Source organism: Lichenostomus cassidix, chromosome 12 (assembly GCF_008360975.1).
Source record: "Lichenostomus cassidix isolate B80296 chromosome 12, HeHo_3.0, whole genome shotgun sequence".
In the NCBI taxonomy this organism is placed as follows: Eukaryota; Metazoa; Chordata; class Aves; order Passeriformes; family Meliphagidae; genus Lichenostomus; species Lichenostomus cassidix.
In genome coordinates, this window is record NC_139493.1 from 13,382,154 (window position 1) to 13,409,099 (window position 26,946).

General features: G+C 36.7%; 1 protein-coding gene across 13 annotated transcripts in view; it reads right to left on the reverse strand.

Moving 5' to 3' along the window:
- Positions 1-26,946, reverse strand: part of CACNA1D (calcium voltage-gated channel subunit alpha1 D) — a 165,991-nt gene that overhangs the window by 102,004 nt on the left and 37,041 nt on the right. For all 13 annotated transcript variants that reach the window (XM_085072741.1, XM_085072745.1, XM_085072735.1 and 10 more), the window contains exon 4: positions 3,007-3,146. In XM_085072741.1, the coding sequence (XP_084928867.1) occupies positions 3,007-3,146 (140 nt within the window). The remainder of the gene's footprint in view (positions 1-3,006; positions 3,147-26,946) is intronic.

The window sequence follows — 26,946 nt, forward strand, 5'->3', positions numbered from 1 at the left end:
ATAGTTGCAGAGCTACACTTCTCCTGAAAGGATTATCAACTTAATAGAGTTTTGCAATCATGAGAAGTGTTTCACACTTGTGAAGGATGCCTGAAATGTGCAGGGTTTTAGTTTGGTCAAGAAAAGTTTTCACAACTCTGTTTAACAACTCTGTCACACTGGAGAGTTGCTTGAAATCATATATTATTTAATAGGTTGCCTAAACTAGATTATTGAAGGCTTTACCCTCCCCCAGTGAGCAGTTGACTCATATCAGTCAATACCCATCCCTAGACTGCTTTGTTCTGCTCCAGAGAAGAACTCAGCCACAAAGACTCTACAGAAGCTCCAAGGAACATCCACAGCCCACATATTGTTACACCAAATCCAAACACTGAATATCAGGTGCTGATCCAGCCCTAGAAGTTAATAGAAGCATAACTGCAGGAAAACTAACCACCTCAGTGATTGCAAGAGTGACTATTTATGCTCCAAAGACAGACATTATTTAAAAGGCTTCTGAATCAAGTCTTCAATTCAGAGCTTACAGCCTGTCAGTTCATACAGCATTCAGAAAATTAAAGGGCATAGGAAAATGCTATAAAAGCTTTCTCTACCAGGACCTTATTCTTTCACAGAAATCACTGGAAATTACATGAGAGACCATGCAGGTAAGTAGAGTACTCAAAGTAATTCATACTCTGATGGGTTACAGAGAGAAGTGACAAAGAGTAGAAAGCAGCACATTCACAGCTCTGTCTACAGCTCTCATTTTATATTGTCCAGCTGAAACCAGGACATATGTCATTCCTAAAAGGCCATTAAGGTATAAAACTATTGATCTTCTTTATTGAAATTTACATTTATATTCCTGTACAGTTTACCAAAGTTTAAAGGCTTAATTAGGATATGATTTAAAAGATGTGTCTATACATGTTTCCCTTTTGCTTGTAGATTTCTTTAGGTATGATTAAGATTAATGCATTTGGACTGCTTCAGCTTCTGCTGAGAAAGCACATGAAGCAAATTTCAATACATTCAATATAGGACATTGTGGCAGCTCTTTCAAAGCTATTAGAATACCGAATGAAATTTCACATTGAAGCCAGTCAAATAGAATCAGGTCCAGAAGTGATTCCATATCCACCTTGGATTATATATGAAAATCAATTTTTCACTGGGCTTTTATGTATTAATTAAATAAATGGGACTCATGCTTGCTTAATTATGTAGGCTGTGGTCTTACTGAAAGAACAAAAACCTTCCTCCCTCAGTTTTGTAGTGTGTGACATGTTAGGAAAGGACCACCTCTTCTCACAGGCAGGCTGATGACAAAGTGCACAATAGTTTATATTCTAAACTATTGGGTTTGAATTATGATTTAATCTGTGTGATATTTTAGGCATTTGATAAGATACAGTCCTTTTTTATTTGTATTTTCAACAGATTTGGTGTTAGCATTTGACCCAACTACATTTAGCCTCCAATAATGAGTGTTTTATGAATTAGTGGAAAATTTTTTAGTTATCATGTATTTAGGACACAGGCAAAGATAGAGGTCATATTAATTAGACTGCTCCAGGGTTACTGTAACTCTGTGGTCACTTGACAAAAGGGAAGAGGTCCATCCAAGTGACCGTTTGGCAGGGGAACAGAGCTCGTGTGTGACAGTCTCCAACCTGCCCACCAAGCTTCCCCTTCAGGCACAGAGGCCAATCTGTTGAGAATGACCTGACCTGATGAAGGATCTATTTATACACAAATTTTAGTCCTGGACTAAAACTGCCTGCATGCCAAGGGACTGGCCCAAATACAACCTTCTCAGTAACATTTAGTATCTCAAAATCAAATAGTTACAAATCAGGCACTCTTATATTCATAGTACTTCCCCAAATTTAACAAGGCTTTACCACAAATTCCTTTGTTTGCATCTTTTTCTTTCCCCTTACTGCAGTGACGACTTAAAAGCAGCACACGCTCTGATTTCTGGGCCTTTTCAATTACAGGCAACCCTTGATATGGTTTGAATTTAAAAGTGAAATTAGAATTGCACACTGCAAGCCAAGGTTATGTTTGCTACAACTTACAAAGTTATACATGGATAATGTTCTCCGTGTTCTAGAAAATTCATATTTTTAACAAACAAAATTTACAGCACAGGTTAAACAATTTTTTAACATAATCTCCACAGTATTTGGGAAATTGGAGAATATATATCTCAAGATTAAATCCCTAGATAGCTGAAGGTACTATCTAATGAAGTAGCACAACCACTGGTGTGGAGCTGCTGACACAAAAGCTATTTATCATAAGTAGGTGCATAATGTTGGTGTGAGATGTTCCACTCTCCACTCTTCTGAACCTGCAAAAAACCCAACCAGTCCCTTTCCTGGGGCAAAGAACAAACTCTCCAAGGTTTCCCAGTATAGCAAGGTGCACAGGGGAAACAAAAAAAGTCATTTTTAGCATAAATTCTACCCCAGGCAAGTCAAAACCATAACTGCCACTGGAGCCTGATGTGCAGCATCCAATTTTATTCAGATTTTGGGAATGCCAAGGAATCACTCAGTAAATTCTGTCTCCCAAACCACTCTTCTCCACTTTGAAATATGTGTGTCCTCCCAGAGGTCTTTGTGAAACAGATGAAATCCACATAACTGTAGTGAAGGGTTAAACAAATAAATGAAATAACAATGCACAGCTCTTACGAGATCAACATGTGGAAAGACATCAAGAGTTTGCCTTGAAGAAATCAGACGGAAAGGATTCAGAAAAACAACTGCGGAAATCTCTGGCAGAATTTGGAATTCCCTGGGAACTTGTACTATAAATGCAATGCAGTCTATAGCCACAGATAGCACAGAAAACTTTTAGGACTTTCTCAAAATTTTTCACTCAGTTCATTCTTTTACCCAAAAGAAACAGACATCCAGCATAAGCTGTTACTCACAGCCAAACAGACCTATAACTACCTCACTGTAAAGAAAATTTTAAATAGTTGTATAATGAAAGATAAATGTTACTTACCCTACTATCACTATTACAAAATCCAATAAATTCCATCCATTTCTAACATATGCATTGGGGTGTAATAATAATCCATATGCTATAATCTTCAAAAATGTTTCAACTGTAAAAATTATCAGGAAGGCATATTCTACTTTTTCCTGTAGAAGACAAAAATAGTACAATGAAAGACAACACAATGTAAGAGCTCTTTTTAATAGTTACAGTTTGCAACAAGTGGGTAAGTTGTACTGATCAGGACTAAGGAAATACCCTCATAGCAGCTTATTTCACAGGCTTTAATTGCATAACACTTACTGATAACTGCACTGACAAGGTTATAATTACAAAATTGCATGAGATTTTCTTGTTTTCACATTCTGTGAGAGAAAAAAAAGGCTGTTTCAGCAAACATGGAAGCATACTGTACCTTTGCTTAAGGAAACAGTGCCATCCAGGTCAATAGGATTTTCTGCATTCATTATAACCAGAAAATGCGGTAGAACAAAGCCCTGGAAATATCCTTTGAAGGTAAGTTGTATATTTACTTTCACTATTCAAAAAGTTTTAAGTTATTTAATGTTTAATTTTACACTGTCTTGCAACTTTTTGATCTTGATATGGAAGCTTACATTGATTTATTCTTCCTTCCATATCACCAGAATTTCTTCAAAATAACCTATTGTGCTTGAAGAAAATTTAAGGTATTGTATGACCACCTTGTATCATTGAGGCTCCAACATCAGATTTGTTTAATTTTTTTTTAATGTTATTAGTTTCTGCATTTTACCAAAAGCATTATTTTAGAGCTATACACTGAATCTCTTCCTAGCCAACTAGATACTTGAGAAAGAAGGAACCCCCAAAAATATTATTAGCATACTTGATTTGGTAAATTATAGACGTCACCACCATCAAAACAGAACAGTTAACATCTCTGTTCTTTTTGCTTTCAGACAAGATCATTTCATCACTTTGTGTAACATTTTGTTTAGTTATCTGTTGCTACTCAAATATTACAGCCAAGAATAAAAGGCACAAAGAGTATGATTCATTTTTTAAACTTGTTCAGGAATACATGATGTTGCTCACTTATCTCATACAAGGTTAATTACATGATTTTAACTGCTCAGTCAGGATTACAATCTTCTGTCATTACTCAAATAGAACACCAACATTACACAAAAATACATTATCCTTATTTGTTCCACACAAAAATACTCATTCCTTATTTATTACACAGCTTGGCACTTTCATACAGAACCAAAGAAAAAACAAACCTTAATCACTTGCACTTAAACAAAGATCTTGACATTCTTATGTGCAAATCTTTAATTCGGGCAGCTAGATTTCTTTTCTTGCCAAAAAGGCCATTTAGGATGGTTATGTATAGGACGTGATATGTCCATTTATAAATCTGGCACTGGTGACTGAATAGATGCACAGATTTACCAATAAACTCCTCTGCAGGTCCTTCCCTGCAGCAAGCAGCACCCTGGGATTGCTGTGGCAGGCAAGGCTCTCCTATTGCAAAGCAAGGACTCCTGGAGCTCATCTCCTGCTCAGCTCAGTCCCACACCCCTGCCTTTCCCCTCCTTTGAGCAGATTTCATAAACACTGTAGAGCTTCAGCCAAGGCAGCTCCTCCTCAGCTACATTACATTTTGTGTTTCGCTTCCAGCCCAGTGAAACTGACAGATGTCATCCTTCTCCTCGAACTTCCTAATACTTCTTTCAAAATTGTTCCTTCCACTCACCCCTCAATTTTATCACCAATCAACAAGGACAGTTGCTGGATAACAAGAGTGAAGTGGCCTCACAGAAGAAATGTGAATGGCTTGTGCACCAAAATCCATCAGATCTCTTTGGCTAGAGAGCACCACAGAGATTACCATAATAGAAATTATCAGAATTCCTGAGAGACACACTCAGAAATGCTTAAATACAAGCAAATCCTACCACATACACATTCCACAATAACACCTATTTCTGTCTCCCTGCATACAACTAAATTTGCAGCTTGGTTATAGAAAAATAAATAATGTAGGAAAACATAAGAAAGAAAAAAATATGGTTGTCATTTTCCATGGGCAAAATATTTACAAAATCATAGTAGTAAAAGAAAAAGTGAGACAAAATATATATGTTTTGTATATGTCAAATTTCATTTCAATAGCTTCCTTACTTCAAAGGAACACAGGATCCAGGACTGGGTGGGACCTTCAGAGCCAAAATGGCCTCATGGGTCACCATGTCCAGTGTCCTCTTTTACAGGCAAACATGTAGTTTAACCTCATCCATTAACGTACCAGGTTCCATCCTAAAAACCATCTTTGATCTTCATTGCTTCCCTTGCAGAAATATTCCAATGCTCCTCTCCTGAGCTAAGCACCAGCCCTAGTGCCAGTCTAACTCAGTTATTGGTCACACAGCCCTGCAGTTCATTTTAATGGGACAGTTCAAATCTGAGCAACTCTGCCCAGTCATTTACCACCCACTTTTGAAAAATAATATTGGTCTCGTTCCTGCTTATTTCATTTCTTTTATGGAAGCAGGAGTGTTTCTTATTTCCTAAACAAGTATTGCAAGTGCTCTGGTGGAGCCATATGGAATGTAGGACAATCCCATTTTTGAACCCACCAGTGGGCTTAAGGTCAGTGTGTGCCACTTGGCAGATGGACCATGAGAAACCTTGACAGCTGCACCACCAGAAACCACATGAATCTCAGCAAGGAAAAATGACAAGTATTGCACCTTGGGTTAAATAATCCCACACCAATATGGGCTGAGAAAGGACCTGGAAGTCACAGCAGGCACTAAACTAAATATGTGCTAATTGTAAAACAGACAAATTCCATATTTTCACCGTTTCCTTTTTCCTCCCTTCCTGCTCTCCTCCCTTTCATGCTCTCAAGACACTCTGTTTATTTATAAATCACAATTTGTGTCTTCCACAGAGGCCAGATGAATGACTTGGCCCTATTGTTCACAACACTCCAAGTACAGGCTGTGCTTCCTTTACAGACTCTTTGGCTCTCTAATAAGTAGGCAGCCAACAGATGTTCTCACACAAAGTGCAAAGTTAACAACCTGCCCACCCTCAGGAAGGTTCTGGCAGCCTCTTCTCACACTTGGGTAATTTCTTGCTGGACATCAATTTTTGATGCAACCCTGATGCACCTGTAGGCCACACATCCCCTTGTATGTCCAGAGTTTAAGCAACCACTACTCAAGAGTAAATAACATTTAATTTCCAGTAATTATGAAAGAGCTGTAGAGGCGGGGTTGGTTTTCAAAAATAAAACTAAAAAAGTAAGAGATAAATTCAAAATAAAGACTGAAGATTGCATTCCAGCAGGATATGATGCACACATTTATCTGCCCTCTTTTCTCTACAGTGGAAAAATCCCTGCACATCATATTTTGTTCAAATTAGCTGATATCTTTAAATGAATGCTTAATTTCATTCAAAATGGAAACAGGAACACTAAAAAAAAGACAACTAAACAAAATAGTAAGGAAATACCTAAGAGTGTGGATTGAATGCTTGCAAAACAAAAGCTCTATTAAAATAAAAAGAAACAGAGAAGGGAGTTTTGGTCCTAAGAAATTTCACGAATTAAAGTAGAATTTGCACATAATTTCTAATATCTATTATCACATTTAGTTCTACACTGCACTGTAAAATTAGCAGAGAAAACTGACAGCTGTAAACCTAAAGAAGACACAAAGCACAGCAATATGTCTGTTCTGAAGGATCTAATCCTGAGGCTGTATAGATTAATAGTTGTTTGTTCACTGATTTGATAAAGCTAGGTCATCTCTCCTTACAGGCAGCTGATTCCAGCAAGGCTGTCTAACACTTTTGTTAATGCTGCTCGAAATCTTCAAGTCTCAGCAATCTTTTGCTGAGAATATATGATGCAACAGGACTGATAAGATAAACTGCCTTTCTGGTGGAATCCATGGACTTCTCCTTTGATATTGATCTTGGAGCACAATACAAAGGCTACTCTTACCCTATAAGTTTAGGTGGAATTATTAGAACTTAATTAAAAAAAAAAAGAAAAAAAAAAAAGGGCTGCAAGCATTTGCTTTCTTATTTTAAGTAAATCAGCTTAGCAGAAACCCTGTTGCTCAGGAAATCTTTTTCCCCCCACCCTAGCCAGATGGTGTACATTAGTCATCATTTATTATCTTCATATTTTGAAAATCTCTGAAAGAAATATGCAAAGCTACTGTTAATGTCATAAGGTGACACACCAAAATTCTGCATTTACCTTAAGATGTTTCACAAGATAACTCTTTCAAAATAGTAAGTCGTTAATTTGCAAAACCTTAATACATTTTGCTATGTAATTAAGTCTTACTATATTAAAATTTCTATTCCCTTGGCATCAGAGATGGGAATTATTTCTTAACTGAGGAAATACATTTTTGTATCCAGACTAACAAACGTGCATCAGAGTAAAAACTGCTTAGCAGATAAAGTGACTCAATTTAAGCAAATTAACCAGATTGACTAGCTTTCTGGAGTTTTGACATAATGCAAGATACTTTGACATTACTGATTTCAGGACAAAAAAAAAAATAAATAAAAAAATCACATGCTGTTTAATAAGTTGTGTGACTGATGTTTTGACAACATATATAAAGCCATTTATCTTTTTGACAATCAGCCATTCTTTCAAGTTCTGGCACTAGGAAAACACTGCATCTGTAAGACAGAATATTAACTTGATTTTTGAATTTTAAAATAAAATTATTTTGTTTTTCACTTTGTATACCTATATTGCCCTGAAAATCATCTGTGACCTGCACCACAGTAACTATTAAAAATAGAAAAGTAAACCTATTTATTCCCACATGTCAAAAAATCTTAGAGCAGCTTCCCAATTAAAAAAAATGAAACAAATAGAATCCATACCCCTGGCAAAAAGAAATCCATATACTCGACTTTATTTCATCCACTTTAAAAGCAGAAGCAAAGTAATGTACTTCCAAGATTAGACATGGAAATTACTCTCTATTTATTAAAAGAATTAGAATTAATAATCACTCAACAATTTGGTGATAACTATTGGATTAACTGTGTCTTCACATACATAACAAACAAGAAGGCAGAGTTGGAAAAACATATTTTAAGAATTCCTGTTCTGATCAACCCAAAGAAATCACGTTTCACCATCCTCATCAGTCCTGACCCACAGGAGGGAATACAACCACTGCTCTCTGCTATGTCAGATGTCTGCATCACTGTCCTTGTAAGTGCAGCTTTGGTTTTTGGCATTGCTCTGCAGCAACTTCATTAAAGTATAATTATGCATACATAATTAGGTTTTCTACAGACCTGGGCAATAGACATGCTTTCCATACTTGAAGTGCACGTTTCACGTACATGAGACCCTTTTCTGTTTGAATACATTGAACACATGTAAAATCCAGGGCAAGTCTGGGCAGGAATTTGGCATTAGGCCCAGAAATATCTCCAGTCTTTTGAGGGGCTTTATAGGACACCATCACATTACTGCAGATCCAGATACTCTGGCATTTCGGACTGGAGCATCTGATGGCAAGGGTGATACTTGAAAGTCAACACCAAACGAAAATTCTATACTTAGGAGTAGAAATAAGTAGGTGTTACACAGCATAAACATTCTTACACCTGTACTATAGGAAATGAATGAGATTTCATTACATTCCCATTACCACTGCCAAGCAACAAACCTCCCTCACAATATTTTTACTGTTTTCAAAGAGGACGCAAAAATCTTCTCATCTTTTTTTGAACTGAGGATTCACAATCCCATGGTCTAGTCACAATTAACAACAGTTCCACCCTCCAGATCTCAAGCAAGCATTTGTGTTTGCAGGAACAGAACGTGCAATAAGAACATTTCAAATACTGAGCACAGCAAAGGAACAAAATGGATGTGCAAGCTATGCAATGAGGTGTAATTAAAATTAACTGCAATTAAGTTTCTTAAAGTTCCTTTTTACCAATGCAGTCTGAAGCAGCATTTGAATAACTTACATCACTGAAATAGCATCTCAAGCTTCAAAGTGAGTTTTAGTTTTACTTTCATCTGACAGCTTCTGGCAGCCAGAGGTAGATGAATAAGCAGAGCATATTCAACACTGATTACTTTTTTCATTATTTCCTGCAATCACTTCCTCTAAATGCACTGTAGACCTGCATTTCATCTTTGAGTATGATTGCTTCTCATATTCTTAATCATGTATTTTGTACTTCACGTTGTAACACAATAATGGAGATGTAAACACCTCTGTTCTGTAAATAAGCATTTGTACAGAGAGAAAAACGTTGCATCCAAATGACAATTTTTCATACAGATTACAGGCATCTGCATGGATCCACGCTGGGTTTGTTCACATAAAAGTTCCATTTAGTACACATTAAGTAATATTTTCTGTTCATAACATTAAATAGAAAAAAAAATCCAAGTTCTCTGTCTAGTTTTTACCTATGATATATTTAGGCAGAGCTCTGCTCTTGGGCAGGTAATGCAGAGCTTTGCTGAGTAACAGCTGGGAAAAGCAACAGACATCTCTCTGTGTGTACATTATTAAATCCACTATTGGCACTGCCTTACACACCCTTACAGAAGCACAGACTGCCCTCCTGCTTTTGGTTGGATAAAACGTCTTGAGAAGTTCTTTAGAACTTTTATTGTTATGAAGAAATGAGGCAAACGGTGCAATTTTGAAAATTTGATCAAAAATAACTAAAAGAATAACTGAACTCCTACAAACTGACCATCTACTAAAAAGCTATCAAGAAAGGGACAATGAACCAATCCCTTGGCGATGGCTGCATTCTTGCAGGTGTGAAAGGCAGGGTGTAGAAATGCAAGCAGGCAGTGACATGTGAGCTTCAATCCTAAATCCTATCGAAGATAGGAAGACTGAGCACAGTGTTCCAAAGAATTGCACAAATGAAAGCAGGCCAACTGAGCAACAAAGAATACACCTGGAATAAAACCAATTCACTTGGGTGTCTTTCTGCCCCCATCTAACTGATGATATTCAGGACAAGGCCAGCACAATAAGTGGAGGAGAATATTTGTGTATACTGGCACATGGTCTCATCATTTTCCTTACATAGCTGAATAAAATCTGTGTCAAGTGATGAATTAAACCTGCATCTAGTCATAAACTAGCATTATTGTTAAATATATTTTGATACTTGCTATCAACTTTATTTATTTATAAGACAGCAGATTTTGGCCAGAAACCACAGTGTGAGAATATTAGTAGGTCTCAGATAGCTTAGTGAACATACTCAAATTCTCAGAATTTAAAAATCAAGAAAATTTTGTAATCCTCATAAATTCACTCTGACCATGCAGAAACCCACCAGCAGAAAACAGGAGCACTGACAGCACTAAACCTATTGAATTTTTTTTCATATATTTTGCAGCTAGGAAAACTTTCAGATGTTACAAGACTGGTAACAAGTCCACTTTTTGTGTGGGAAGTGTTTTGTAGATAGAGACTCTCCAGAACATTCAAATAGAAACAAGCAAAGAAAAAAAAAAAAAAGGGCAGGGTAGGTTAAAAGAAAAAACACAACTCCAAGGGCCAAGATAAATTATTTTTCCTTAAAAGAGAAAAATCACAGACCAAAATCTCACCAATCAAATCAAACTGATTAATTATTTCAGCATTTCACTATGAACAGATGAAAAAAAAAATCTGCTTTAAAAATACTCCTGTGTGAACTCTTCCAGTATTTTTTCACTAATCATACTTCAAAAACATATATTGATACCACTTAAATGTTTCTTAAAATGCTGCCATAAAAAATTTCAGCTGTCATAAATCTGAACTACTTGAGTGATGTCACAATAGCCTGGATTTAAATCTACCCACTACCAATGTCTACTTGTTCCCTAGTTATCCAACACACGTACTTCCTTCTTTGACCAACACAATTCTGAAATGTGCAGGATTGGCTCTCACACCCATTATGGTCACTCTGTGCTCAGCTTTTCTGCAGGTGAGCTCACCAAAGCAAAACCTGTCCCAACAGACTGACAAATCTCCAATTTGCACTGAAGAAATATGGCAGCCCAGATGAAAAGAAAGGGAGAAGACCAACAAGGTAAAGTGTTTGAAGGTTAGCTATTCATTCACATCTCTACAGCAATCCAGCGCTGTATTTTAACAATGTCAAGGACTTCTTCTTTAAAACCATTAAAACAGTAAGAAGAACAGATTGGGTCTGTAGCTCTGTTCTGCAGATAGTGTCAGCCAGGAAACAGAACAATGACACTCCTTGAGTAGGTGTTTTTTTCCCTAGATTTATTCATCTGATTGCAAATCTAATTTCCACTTTCATTACAAAAGAACTGGACAAAAGTGATAGAATAGTTTCATCACGATGCTTTACTCATTAATCTGTCAGATATATGACTACATTGGCTCTTTGCTCTTGTCATTTTAAGAACTACTGAATGATTTGTTAAACACATACCCAATGAGAGTTTGTTTTTCTAAATATCTTCAGTAGGTTAGAAACTTGCATTATGTAAGGCTAAATAATTAGTTTTAGTTTGGTGGGGTTTGGTTTGGATTGGTTTAATTTGTTTGGTTTCAGGGTTCCTTTGCTGGTTAGGTTTTGTTGCTGTGGAAAAGGTTTAAGAAATGTCCATGAATAAGGCTTTAAAAACTCAAACACACTGTGCCTACCCTATGGCCTGGTCTGACCTTGAGGGGAATACAAAGGGAGGACATGGTTAAGCCTGTTACTTCATGGGAATTTTTCTAATCATCCTCCAGTTTCAAATGGAAGAGCACCAGAGCAGTGGTGAATCTGGGAGCTATGTCATACATTTGTGCTCTACTATTGCCCCTAATAGCAGGATTGAGAATATTTTCTTCAACCCCCTGCTTTTGGAGAGCAGTCAACTTCCATGACCAGGATTGAGTATCTGTATCAGGACTGGCTACAGAATTAACGTATTATTTTAAAAAAAAAACATTCAAGGGCTTTAAAAAGTACTAGAGGATGTGAAACCCTTTCATTGATATAACAAGGTTAAGAAATTTCATCAGCGATACCTGTATTTAGTTCTTACTTTCTTTTTAATATATTCTATCATCTTATCAGCACTGGAATTTCATACAGAAGACACTGAATGCAATACATGATGTGGATATGATGATTCTATACTGAGAGGAACGTATGATTGCTAAAAAAGTTCCAGTGTGAAATATCTAATGCCTTTCTGAGAACTACATGCTACATGCTCTATTACCTCTTCAGAAGTCTTTCCTTTTAGAAAGAATTTCTTAACTCCTCAGATACACTTCCATTTACTCTATATATTTGCTAACAGGTAAAACAAAGTATTGCACTAAAAACCACGCAAATAAATCTAGGAGGACTGCATTATTTATGAGCACATAACCTGCCAGAGCACTAGAAGTCATAAACTACAGAAATGTCAACAGCAATGCTGATGAAATACATTTTCAGCTAAAGGAGAAGGCAGGATAGAATATTCCTGGTAGACACTGCTCAGAACAACAATGTAAGTAACAAAAAAAACCACATTTATCCAAACTGACAGGGGAATGGTCTGCAGTAGCCATGAAAATGTTAAAGCACAACTTTATCTTTGATTGTCTCAGTGTGCTGAACAAGTTCTCCCTTACACTTTTCTTCCCCTGTGGTAGTTTTTGAGCCAAATGGTTGAGGTGTCTATTCAACAAAAATTTTATTCAGCACTCAAAAATCAAATAATGCACTAATGAAAGACTTTGTTTTGAAAGAATATCTCATAATACATTCCAGATATGTGAAACATAATGTGGCTGTAGAAACTAGGATCTCCCTGCAGCAATAAAATGCAGGAAGATTCCCATTTTGCGTACTCACCCAGTAATTATGAAAGGGAACACCTCTATAGCTCTTGCCACTTGAGCACAAGTCTAAATGAACATAGAAACATTTGAATCACACATCTGAGGGTTAGATTGCCCTGGCTGCTCCACAACAAAGAAAATGCAGATCTGCAGAGAAAATCCAAGGGAAACATGCTGTTTTGCCATGGCAGTGTTCAACTAGAACCCTTTGCTCCACTGCAAACATAGAGCTCATGGAGAAGAAATACTAAAAGGTGGAATGGCTCTCTATAAATACAGAGAAGCTCCAAGAAAATTCCAAAAATAGCAGAGCTAAACCAATGATTTGTATCTAGTCCACAAACAAGACCCATTATATACCTGCCCTAATTCCAGCAGTGTTCAGGTACAACACTGGTCCATTCTTACAAAAATTCATTAAAATTCAAACATATTTAGTTAGTTTCTAGTAATAGCACCACCATGAAGTTTGCCTGTTTTCTTCATTCTAATCATGGTAGAAGAGCATCCAAAGCAATGGTAAATGTACCAGTTTTGAAATAAAGAAACCCATAGAATACTACTGATACTCATTGCTAAGGTATCAGGAAAACTTGCCACAACAGAAACTGAAACAACTGAATAAAGTTGAAAATATTTTTGTTCATTTCCTCTGATCTGCAGATCAAACATTAGTGATAAAAATCTTCAACTTCTGATAGAAGGGAAAATATGAGTCTGCCTGCCCTAAAGCCAAATTTCTTGCTTCTTTATGGATGAATTCGTTTTCCCTCTATCCTGTGGAATGTTGCTAACATTATTTAGGGTCCCTCCAGTGCTTGCTACCATTACAATTCCAGATTCTGCAAATGCTTCTAAGTGCATCTTTGTAATCTCTAAGTTACAATGCAGAATCATTTTCTTCCTTTCATTCCCATACCATTTGGCATCCCAGGAGATGTATTTAGGTTTTGAATGTCTTATTTCATTTTCCGCTTCTCCAGACAGAACACTTGATCAAGAAGATTATTTTGTTATTATTCCCATCTGAACTGCATCTAAGCCTGTTTTAATTTATTCCCCTATCTGGAATATCAGTTTTGATTTCCAGAGAACTCACTGTCCACAACAATATATTCCTAAGTGCTCTGCCACTGTTTTGAGTTCACTTCTATTATCACTATAAGACAGTTTGAGTATACCAATACCTGCTTTTTCTCCACCAATAAAACTACTTTCCAGCTGATATAGAATGTCATAGCCCCTGTGATTTTTCTCCCATCTCTTCAAGGGGATAACCCTTAAAGCACATTTACAAACTGTTCTTCAAAGTAATTACATGAAACAAGAGCCATTACCTCCCTTTTGGAAAAATTAGGCTTTTCCCCCTAGAGAGCTAAAGTCTCTACTATTCTCTAGTAGGCAAGAAAAAGAAATATTATTTTGATCAGATGAAAATCACAGAGACTAAGAGCCAAAAGAAAAAATTACTTTTTTTTTCCTCTTTCAGCTCTATGTACAGAATTCAAAAACTATGCATTTACTGAAGGTCACAGAATCAATGTTGGAAGAGACCTTCAAGATCACAGGTTCAAATATCAACCCACCACCACCACAATCACCCCTGCATATCCCCAAGTGCCACATCCAGATGCCTCTGGAACACTTGCAGAGATGGTGACTCCACCACCTCCCTGAGCAGCCTGTTCCAAACCCTTACCACTCTTAAACTGAATTTTTTTTTCTAATATCTAATCTGAGCCTTCCTTGACAAAATCATATGGCCATTTCCTCTTGTCCTCTCTCTCAACAGACAGGACAACAATCTCTTCTAAGGGAGTTGTAGAGAGTCATAAGGGCCCCCAACCCTCCTTTTCTCCAAACTAAACCTCAGCTGCTCCTTGTAGGACTTTCTAGACCTTTCCCCAGCTTCACTGCCCTTCTCTGGACACACTCCAGAACCTCAATCTCTTTTTTAAATGAGGGGCCCAAAACTGAACACAGGATTTGAGGTAATCTGATTGCCTAAGTAAAGATATTTCACAGCCAGAAGAGCTGAATTGAAAATTCTATTAGTTTCCTACTGTTTCAATGATTTGAAGAAAGCTCTAAAAATTATTTGCTTCTACTTCAGTGAGGATAACAACTAAAATACAAATCTTTGTACCCTAATGGCCTGAGAGTTGGAAATCAGTTTATATTGGTTGTTAAAATACCTGCTGAAACATTTACAAATATTTTCACAATCTACTACTACACATTGAATGGCCAGTGAAAATATTGGGAAAATGGAGGTCTGAAAATTAGTCCTTAACATGGGAGGAAGATTAACAGGAATTTACACTCCACAGCCTTAATTCACGATCAGTTTGGAGTCAGCAACCACCATTTTTTGTTCCCTTTTGTGAAATGACAATTTGACGTCACAAGTTTTCTACTCTGATTCCAACATCAGTCCCTCAAATTTGAAAATAGGGTCTTCATCTCTGCAGAAAAAAATGCCCAATACTCTGCAAATCAACTCCTCAAAGTGCAACAAAATGCTTTAATTAAAGCTATTTCCTTTGCTTAGTGCTATTTCTAATCTATGGTTTGCCAAAGGCACTGTTTTACTCATGTTAAGATGGAATACTTAGCACAGCGTGAAATAGATGGCATCTCCTCTGTAGCAAAAGTGAAAGGTTGACTTCTGCCCTGGGCATCTTTTATTTTTTGTGAAAGCTTAAAGGTAGAAACTGAAGCATGATAATTGAACCTTGAAGGAAAAAGTAGTGACATTATAAGAACTGCTTCTGTCAAGTGATAAATATCCTGTGCTACAATACACTTAATTTGTAGCAATAAATACAGAGTGTTAATAAAGATTAAAAAGTAGCTATACCATACAAAATGGGACACACATTGGACATGCTGACAGCTAGTAGACCCCACTCACAATTCCAAATAAGGGTGCAAGTTACTATCAGATGAAAATAAAAAAGGATAATTCATCTAGTCTTTAAAAAAAATCCTGCATTTACATTTATTATACACGGCATATTAAAAAGGTGGTTTTCATATTCTCTAGTGCCCAAGGCATAAACCTGAAAGTGCCAGTGGAAATAACAAATGATGTAATAGAAGTGTGTAAAACCTGAGGCGATAATACGTCGCAGTCAGAGCCCAATGGCTCTGCTCAAGTGACACACACATTTGCACTCAGAAGTTTTGCCTTTTTTTTTCCTTTGGTTAAAGCAACCACAGCAGCATTCTCCTAGTGAGGTGTGTCAGAACTAATGTAGCTGAATGTAGTTCACTGTAATTGAAAGTAATTCATGCTGTCACATTTACTGTAACGAGAGGTCACATCTCCAGGGCCATAAATGTTGTTCACATTAATCGTAACTGACACCTTCCTCCTCCTTCAGGGGAATTCAGCCATATTACATGGCTTAGTTCACATCCTTTTTAAGCATCTGAACTTTTTTTATGTTTGGCTGGTTTTATGGCTTGTTTGGGGTTTATTGGTTTTTTAAGATAAAAACAGGCAAACATACCAGCAACGAATTCTGCCTTGCGCATGGTGAAAAAGTCATGTCACAGAAAAGCATGTAACAATAATTATAATTGCCCTGATCTCCAAAACTACTACAAATTACTGAAAATTATGACCTCAAATCTGCCTAGTCTGGAAACAAGAATATTATTACATTATATATACATATAAGCCATATTCTAAAAGAGCAAGTAAAATGCCACATACTCTGCAATGACCCCCCAGACCTACATGCATTAATTTCTTACTCATACTGACAAATATTATAATTTAAGAATCATAAAGCCCCACAGTAAACCATGTACTTATTTTGGAATACTTAAAGTCCATACCGACACGCCAGGGAATGAACCTCCATTCTCAACACGACCATGTATATTTGAAACCTGGTAATTCAACAATGACTCCATTTTCTTTCTAAATATTAACCAGGTATTTGGGGGTTTATAGCATATAAATGTAAATCTTTTGATCCCTATTTAACAAAGCTACACACCTGAAGAAGGCTCTTCAAAGCACTGAATGCATGTGCACTCCATAATCAACACATTGTACAGAAAGTGGAAAGCTTTTAATCTGCACACTTAGCTTGTCCTGAATTATAGTTAAAAGATGAAAGATGCCAGAGAAGAAGTGCAATGCAAAAACACCCTGGCAAGAGTATGATGTGCTTGGTGGCCAAAGAATAACTTCAGTTTCTTAGCTTTGTTTTGGCTGGGTTGACCAAGACTCTGGGTTTTCTCCTTGAAAAGTTAAGTGGCATCTTAGCTCAGAACTAAAATCATAGGGTTTGGGGTTTTTCTAACAGATCCTTATGGGAACACAAAATATAAATGTTCATTTATTCACAACACAAACTGATAATATTAGAGATAGAAAGGTTCACTGATGACTCTCAGAATTATGTATTAAAGAACTGAACAGCACAAAAATAGGAACTCAGATTCATTTGTATAATAAGCTGAAACAATGCTATTTTTCTGAAAAGCAGATTAGCCCTAAAGTTACAATTATTTGTAACGGATCATAACTCCACAGTTGTTTGATTTCCTCTGGCATAAATCAGTAATAATGCCACTGAAATCAAATAAATTAGATGAGTATATGAATTTTTGAAGAATCAATGTTGAAAGACTCTAGATTCACTATCACAGAACACATCTCTTCAGGCCTAACTAAAATTGACTCTTTTAGAGACCAATTTTTCTGTTGTCTGGCAATGTCATTTAATTTTGGTGAGGCATCCAGCAATCATGCAATTTCCTACAGTAGCTTTGGTGTAGAGATACACAAAACATTGCTGTAGTCCTGCAGTAAAAGTTTGCTGAAAGACCTACTGCTACTCTTCAACAGTAAAGAAATACCAAAACCAAAAATGTATGATCCCGCTGCAATAAGAAAGTCATATTATGCTTACTCTTTTTACTTATGATGAACCTTAACTGTTATATTTTTAGCAACATCACTCAACATTTCTCAGAAAAAAAAAAAAAAGAAAAAAACCCAGGTTTTGCTTCCAAACAGGTAAGCACTTCATGTTTCATTATTTCCACACTATTGCATAATGTTTGTCCTGCACCAGTATCTACAACAGCCTTGATGGTGCTTGTTGTACCAAACATATTATCAACAAGGACAAAAACATGATTTACATTTAAAGTAGTTCTTCATCTCAGTCTTAACTGCATTATAATTCCATCCCTTCCTTACTCTCTATGAGGCATTTTAGCACTTCTGCCCAAGTCTGTCACTTATTCCTAATTTCAAAGGTTATCATTAATCTATATATTCCCAACATATTATCACTTAGTAAAGTAGCTCAAAAGCCACAGCAAAACTATATTCCAATAAATCACCATTGCCATTAATACCTCAGCACCACAAAAAGTATACATAATGAAATTTCTAGAGGCTTTTCCAACTAGAGAAGCGACTTTTGCTTTAGAAATACTCTCTTTCCTGTTTTATAAAGAATAAGTCAGAAAGTAAAAATACATTTAGATAACAAAACATGCACTCCTATTGAGTCCTATGAACTACAGCTACTCAAAGCAGGTCTGCTGCTCAGGACATTTTATGTACTTCAACAACCCATCAATCACTAATTTCAAATTTTTTGATGAGAAGAAGTAGAAGCACTAATTAACTGATCAGGATAAGCTGAGTATTTAATGTTTTTGCAGGTATTCTAAGGCTTATTTTTGTAAATGAATTTCACAAAATATACAGTCTAATATTTTATTATGGTTGGGGGTAAATCAAGACAATATGCCTGTAAATTCAAATTTGCCCCTTTTTTACTGCTTTGTTTCTTCATTCTTTGCTGCACTTTTTTCCAGCAGAGTTGACAGCACTGAGATGTGAAGTTGTGGGGCCAAATCATGACAAAATAAATGTCCTGTTCACTCCTACTGGAAGTCTGTTCCCATATCTCACCCCTCTGGCATTTAGAAAGCTCTTTTAATCACTAATGTAACTTTACCCACAGCTAGTTGATACCCAGTTGTTCTTGTGCCAACACTACCCTTTAGCTAGAGCAGCTTTTCTCTCCCCCTCATGTTCCCCGACTGAAATTCTCTCTCATTCTTCCATTTTCCAATCTGAAAAATGTCAGGCTGTTAGTTCCCTCCTATGAAATAAGTTTTCTTTACACAGTCATCCTATTATCCTTCCTCTGCACCTATTTATTTGAATTGATCCACAAGAGGATGATTAATTTACCCTCTGTCAGAATGCAATTTCCACGCTGTGACGAAGTATGCACATAAATCTGTTATGTAACTTGAAAATATGAATTTCTTATATGTCTGTTTCTATGAATCTCTTTAAACTCCATACCTTCAAATCCTTACTTCAGGGTCAAAATTGTCACATTCCACCAAAGAATCAACACCAGGTTTTTTCAGTCACATCTGATCAAAATTCATTACATTTGTTTTTGAAGCCCCCCAGACTTCCATTTCAGTAGGGCTCCTCAACCATTTATCATTTCTACATAAGCACATAGAGCTTCTTAACATTTCACATCTGGGGAGCTTTTTCCATGGGGATTCTTAAAGGACACATCCCTTTTCTTGGAAAAGGACTATTCTGGTAGGTTTGCATAAAGTTGTCATTTTCCATGTTACATAAGCCTTGATGTCAGTGCTGTCAAGTATTTATCATGTCCAGAGTTAAACAGTATTGTCTTTTGAGTCAAAAGGAGTAGGCCTGAACCCAGAATCTGGACAGCATCCAGTTGTAGTAATGTTTTCTTTGGATGAAATATGTTAGACAAATGTAAAGCCTTTTCACTACTGTTACAAAACATGGTTAGATTAGGTCTTCAGGCTACACACTTTGTTGTTTAGATTCTGTGACAGCCACAAGCCATGAGAGCAGCAGAGAGAAGTTAGTCAGGCAATCAGCTCCTGTGATTATTAAAAACTTGACATTTCTGTAAAATATATTTTGTAGTGAAAGAAATAATAATTTTCTTAACCTTTACTTGAAGCTTTCCAAAAGCATGATTAATCAGGGGCTATGCTCTGTAGCTGTTTATTTTCGTGGTTTCTACAGCATGTACTGGCACAGGTAATTTAAAATGCTGTCGTTTGTTCTTTGGCTCTCTCTTAAATGTGTACCCTTTCACTTTAAATTGCTTTCCCAAAAATAATACACCTACTTCAGGCAGAATCATTCTGACAATGCTCAGCCCAGGTGAAAGCACATATTTTGAAAGTTAGACCATCAATTAGTGCAACTGTTATCCCATCTTCCCATCAGGAATACTGGAGTACTAACAACATTTTACACCTCCATTAGCTTTTGGTTCATTACATAAGACAGGGCAGCACAGATGTGTTATCAAATAAAATTAAATTACAGGACATATTTTAATCTCTGAAGAATTATGTGTTCAGACACCATCTATTCTTCCACTCTGGAAAAGCATAAAAGGTCTCAAGAAAAGGCCAAGATAGCTTAGCTTCTGGGTGATCCAGGGTATTTTCCAGAAAACACCCCTACCCCTGGCCAAGCAGAACTCTGCTTCGTTGGAGAAACTGAGACACCACAAGCCAAGTCAAGTCTGAAGTCAGGCTGCAAAATATTGTTACAGTAATGGCACAAGGAATTTCACTTGACAGACTCAGGACAGAAAACTGAAGACAGAAACTGATATCAAGCTTCTTTGTTTCCCTAGATTCCCTTCACCTCCAAGTTTCACCAAACTCCACAAAACATCAGTGCAAAGCATGTTTGCAAAAAGGAAAGAAAAAACACCATATTTGCTTACACTCATACACATTCCTGACTGTTCTTTCTCTGAGCTAGAGAATAATACTTTGTGGGGCATTATTTTAGGTTGTCTATCACAACAGGTATTTTATTTCTAAACTCTCACTAAGTGTTGATCACATTTGTTGATTAGTTCAACCACGTCAAAAGTAATTAATACACGTGTATAAGCTAAAATGCATCCAGGACAGATGCATGCAGATGTATTTATTTTATGAATAACAAAGTGACCACAAGATAAATAGGCAGATTAGTGTCAACTGGATCTAGCTGAGAAAGAGCCTTAAAATTGTAGCAGCAAGGCACCAGCACAGGCTCATCACTGCAGTCTGAGAGGGAAGTCACTAACTCTGCAGCTGCACTGATCTTCATGCCCAAGCCAGCGAGCTTTAAATCTACCCTATGTATTCTGTAATTAAACCACTGGCTGCAGTGAACACCAGCTGGACCCAACAGTCTGAAAGCACCATAAAACCTGGTAGTGGCTGGCAAATCAAGCAGTCTGATCCATTACAGCATTCTGGCTGTCCAGGGTCTCTATTCCATCATCCAAGAATTGCATGCAGAAATACAAACTCCACCACTTCATATATGGCAGGGATGATACCAGACACTGCAAACTGAGAGCAGGAATCCAGCCCAACAGCAGTCTCTGGAGCTGGGCCAGCTGAAAGGCTGCTCTGTGCAAATTCTCATTTGCTTTAATATTTTAATGGTAACTTAGCAAAAATACATAATACACAGCCTGTATATTATGGACTGTATATACAGACAGACTAGATTCTGCTTACATGTAATTAGTCTGTACATATGTAACGTACAAACTATCAGCACAGTGGAGAATGGAAAGTGCAACACTCTCCAGTTGTAAACAGCAGTGACTCCTTGTAGCAGCATGTACTGAAAAGTGGGGAGAAAGTAAGATTTCAAGCCAAGCCCCTCTGCTGGGCTTGTTCCCAAATCCACCTAAAGCACAACACAAGGATAGAAGAGTATTCTCCTGCCCTTCAAAAACAAAGTAGGTCAATATGACCTGGCTGCATTTCCTGACACGTTTATGCTGGCCAACTATTGCAGACTGCAAAGGAGACATTTCAAATATACATCCATCAGAAACTTTTCCACATGTTTGCTGTACCCTCACATATTGAGCCAGAGGAAGCAAGCAGAGGTGAGAAACTGAAATTGTAAACACAGAGCTCTTCGTATTTATATCTAAATTATCCCTTCCCTTATATTAACCTAGAGAATATCTCCTTGCCAGACCAATATAATGCTGATGAATATTTCTTTTTAAAAAGTTCCATTCCTAATTTTTCTTTCTACTATATTGAATATCTTTGCTCTTTAAAAGCAAAATGCAAAAACAAAAGTCTTCCCACTCCAGATGCTGTTAATATTAAAAGTACACCACTAACACTCTTTTCACTGTGATTTGCATGAGGCCTGGTTTTCAGCACAAAAATGGGCAAAAATTCTGAAAATCCTGTGTGTATTCAGTTTAGGATGAACACAACTACAGAAAGTTCTTATAAGGAAAGATTAGTAGAGGATTCAAACTTTAAAACATGGGTGAAGAGAAGGTTATAACAGGATATAGATCCTATCACCTTTCAATCATTTGTTTAAACTCAGGTTAGGTGCATAAGGATTTGAACTGGATCCTTTGGATGCTCTTCTGCAGCTCCAGTATAACCAACCACCACAGTCACAACAAATCCTACTCTGTGTGCCTGCAGAACAAACAGCTGGATAATCTGTTTGGCAGAAACACTGAGAAAGCCAACAACCTCTATATCTATTGAATGAATTGTGGGTGAAATTATTTTCTAGTTAGCAAATATTAAAATTAATTTAGTAAGGTAAAAGTAAAATATTAATGTAAACACTGAAGTTTAGATACTGCATTTAGCTGTGCAAAGATCCAGTCTGTTATAAACTTGAAGTCAACATTCAGTACAGGTAAAAGACCAAATAATAAATATGAACTCTAGTGGAAATAAAGGATCATACATACACTTACAAAAGGAATTAACTTTGTAAATCCTAACTGTCTATTTTCTGTTCTTCTTGAAGCATGATAACAGAAGAATTCAAGGAAAGAGTTGAATCTTTTCAGTATGCTGAGTGAGATCTGTTCTAAGTTCTGGATTTCATGGCAGGAACCATGTAATCCTTACACTGTGCCTGCTTGGAAAATGTCAATTTAATAAAGTTTAGGTCAAGTGCTTCAGAATTCATCCTTATATCTGTCTTCAATCACTTGCCCAACCAGACCAAGTTCTTAGTACATAACAGCAACTACAGTACTTGAGGCTCACAATGAAACATCTGACAACTTGCATGAACACTGTCTGGATAGTATCAGTCTGGAGATAAGGAAGCTCAGTTTGCTTCAAGCAATAAATTCACTTTCCATAAAGAATGCAGATGGTTAGATACCAACAGGATAAATGCTGTACTGGCCATACATGAAAGATTTAAGAAAGCAGTTACTCTATTCAACACCTATGAAAGAAATTCAATTTTTTTAGCATTTAATTTGAAAGAGAATATTTCTTATTACGGCATCACACCTAAGTACAACATACTTTACTGCTAGTATGCTTGTGTGCTACCTTACCTCAACTTACTAAAAAGTGCATTGAAAAATATGCACCAAGCCATGATAACATTTGACAATGTCGTTTAAGACATTCCATCCCCGAATTGTACTACATATGCTGAGACTACATCCTTAACTTTGTGTAGAATGGATGTCCTTGCATTGATTCTACAAATCACACAACAAAAAAAACCTCCAAGTGTTAAGCTAGTATTCTCTCCCCTCAAGATTTTCATAACTACCTTACAAGAAAACATTACTATGTCTAAACCCTGAATGCTCTGCAGCATTTCTGTAGTCATTACAGTACTTTGAGTCACTTGACAACTGCACATAATATTTGTACTTCCAATGACAGAAGCAACCAAGATAATGTACTTGTAATCAAACTGCCAACACCAAAAATCAGTTCCAAATTAAAAGTCATTAGCCTACAAAACTTGAAGACAGAGGAGAGGAGAAAACAGGATTCAAAAATATTGCTTAAAATGTTGTGCCTCAAAAGCATTATTTTTACTGTAGTGTTGGGGAATATTTTTGTAACATTTTCCCATGTAGTCATTCAAACTTCAGAAAGCCACAGCTAGCAGGTCTGAACCCACAAGGCCCTGTGTTCTTCTCTTAAAATTCTGGTCAGAGAATCCAAAACCAAGAAAAATGTGGAGGCTGAGGCTGTACATTTACAGTATATCCATGTCAGTTCAGACAGTATAAAAATTTGATTCACATCAGGCATGGGCCATGACCATGTGGATCTTCAATTATTTGACATGTAAGATGGAGCTTACAAAAAAGTTAGACTTCTGCAGCATGTCAGATCCCTAAACCTATTAGGTCAAAGAGGCAATGCATGAAGTGTCACTGAAAAATTTATCAACTGAAAAAACATCTACCAACCTTGAAACAGCTGCATCAATTTGCATGAGTTGAGAATGCTGCACCATGTGCAAATGGCATTTCTGGTTTAGCACTTTCAGCCTCCAAACCAAACTGTATTTATGGAGGCTAAGTTTTCCACAGGTCCTCATTTTACATTAGTTCTATATACAATGAAATTCTTATGGTTGCACATTCAGTCTGTGACAGGATAAGTGTGGGGAAGGACACTGACAACCCTTTTATCCAGCATACTCTGGATTAAACAGTATTTTTCCATATTTCCATCTTTTCACTCTCTCACAAAGGCCACACCATTTCAACTACATGAGAATTATATGGCCTATGCTGACCCAGTTAAGTAAAAAGGTTTATTGAAAACTGTGGGGAAGGGCCATTTCTACACAGATCTGTTCATTGATCTGTCTCCCCTCACACTGTACAGTTACATCAGCACAGTCCAAACAAAGAAATATGCACAGGAGGATGAAAACAATGCTCAAGTAAGCGAAAATCTTACATTTTCCATCTTCAGGGAAAAAAAAAAGGGGGGGAGATTAGAAGAGTAGGAGTCCATATAAAATATAAAATTACAGAGCAAAGTATAACTGAAGACATATTTATCAAGAAAATTGTTGAAGAAGCATCAAGAGCTGGATCCTCTAAGTAACTTCAGCAGAAGGAGAAAAGAAGAAAACAAAGCCAGCCTAATAGATTTCATCTTGCAGGAACCTAAAGAAAGGACCACAGAAGTTACCAATAACAGCAACAGAGCTAAAAGCTCAAGCAGAAATCATCGTTATCTAATCTCACACAACAAAAGCCTAGATTGGTTTTGCCAGCCTGAAATAATGACTGCCAAAGCAACTCACAGAAATGTTTTATAATCAGACTTAACTTTATAGCTATAAAAACAAGAGCAATTCAACTCAATTAATAAAAGCTTCTCCCTTCCTCAGGGCCAAAAAGCAGTGCCCTTCAAGCAACCTAGGGGAAAGAAATTAATCTATGAATAAAGAAGTGTCCTTTAATAAGTTTAGTAACTCCATTTTGCCCTCCAAGCATACCTCTGACCGAATCTGCTCTTTCTTGGCTGAGATCGTATGTAAACTTGTCAGAAGAAAAGCACAACACATGAAACTGTGCTTAAGTATTAGGAGTGAACACTAAAGCCTCATGTCATTCACTGAAGAGCTGCGTCAAAAGCTCTGACAGATCCCTAAACAAACCTTGTCTTCAATTCCAAAAAATGTAGAATTTTCTTCTGCCCTCGTTGAACAGCAAAGTCCATCCCATCCAGACCTGTAGAATGCACAGGGGGCATCTCCTATAACAACTCTCACACTGTTTGGTGCCACTGCTCAAAGCTTTCACCTTACATCTCAAACGTTGTATAGCTTCACCATACTGCATGAAGACACTTAGGATCACTATATCCAAAAGGTTTAAAATTTGGACAAAAACAATGGAATAATACAGCCCAAGTGCTTCATGGCCTATCCAGGACTCTTTCAGTTCTATTATATGTAGGTATTGACAGATCCTAAAATGATCTTCAGTACTCTAAAACAGAATACACAATAACCTACCTAAAAACAAAAGTGGAAAGAATTGCAAGATTAGCAAAGAGCTGCATGATAAAATGAGAGGTAATGCAATTAACATTAAAGAGGATACAAATGCATCTCTAACTAGACTAGGAAGAAAAAAAAATCTGATTAGCAAAACAAAACTTAATGAATGAACACAGTTAACAGTAGTCACAACTAAGTCAGCCTACACAGAAGTAAGTTTGGAAGAACTGAGTGAGTCTACCATAATTTTGCAGGCTGTAATTTGCTCTAGACAACATGATGAGATCTAAAGTATAATGGGAACAAATTGGATTAGCACCAATTGCAAGGAAATGAAATGCAGGAGTACTCAAAGAGGAAAGAGACATGCAAATTGCTTTCATAGATTATGATTTTCTTTGGGACTGCAGAGATTAACCCAGCTTGTTTCAGCAACTGAAGGGGAAGTCTTATTTGAAAGAATCTGGTTTCAACAGGGGAAAGTGAATATATTTAGGAAACCTCTTAAATGCATTTTTAAGAAAACATGACAAGAAAGATTTTACAGCCCAGTTGAAAAGCAAAAGTTAAATTAGAAAAGACTTTGACCAAATTATTTTTTGTTTGAATAGTCTCTCTTTTTTTCCCCAGAAGTCCTTCAGGTTCTCTTTGCTCCTACAAGTATAGCTGGAGGTAACCTTGGCCAATCTTCTAATCTCATAATGAAGAGCTCAGCAAAAGTTCCACTCTACTCAAGCATAGAGTTCTTTGCTTCATATTAACTTTACCTGAAATTGCACCACAGAAAACCAAAAAAGCCAACTAGTGGCATGTGCTGAACGTGCTCTTTACAAGCAAATTTTGCTATAACAAGTTTTTTCAAACGCATGATGAAACAATCACGGTTCTGGAATGCTGAGAAACTACTTGCAGCTTGGCTATACAGTACTGATTTTATTTTTTAAACTAGCAAAAACTGTTGAAAATTCACTAGATTCATGGTAAGGAGACTAGAAGGGGAGAGTTCAAAAATGCGAAGCCATTTTAGTTTTAACAGCTTATACTAATACATCAATATTTATGTCAAATGGTGTAAAGAAATTAAAGTTTATTTTGTTCCTCAGTTTATATTATTTAAACAGAGATGTTTTGTTTACTAGATTAAATTTTATCTTTACTACAGTTTAATGAAGTTCTTCTAGCGATACCATTTATTTTAAAAATTCTTTTAGTGCAGATATTTTC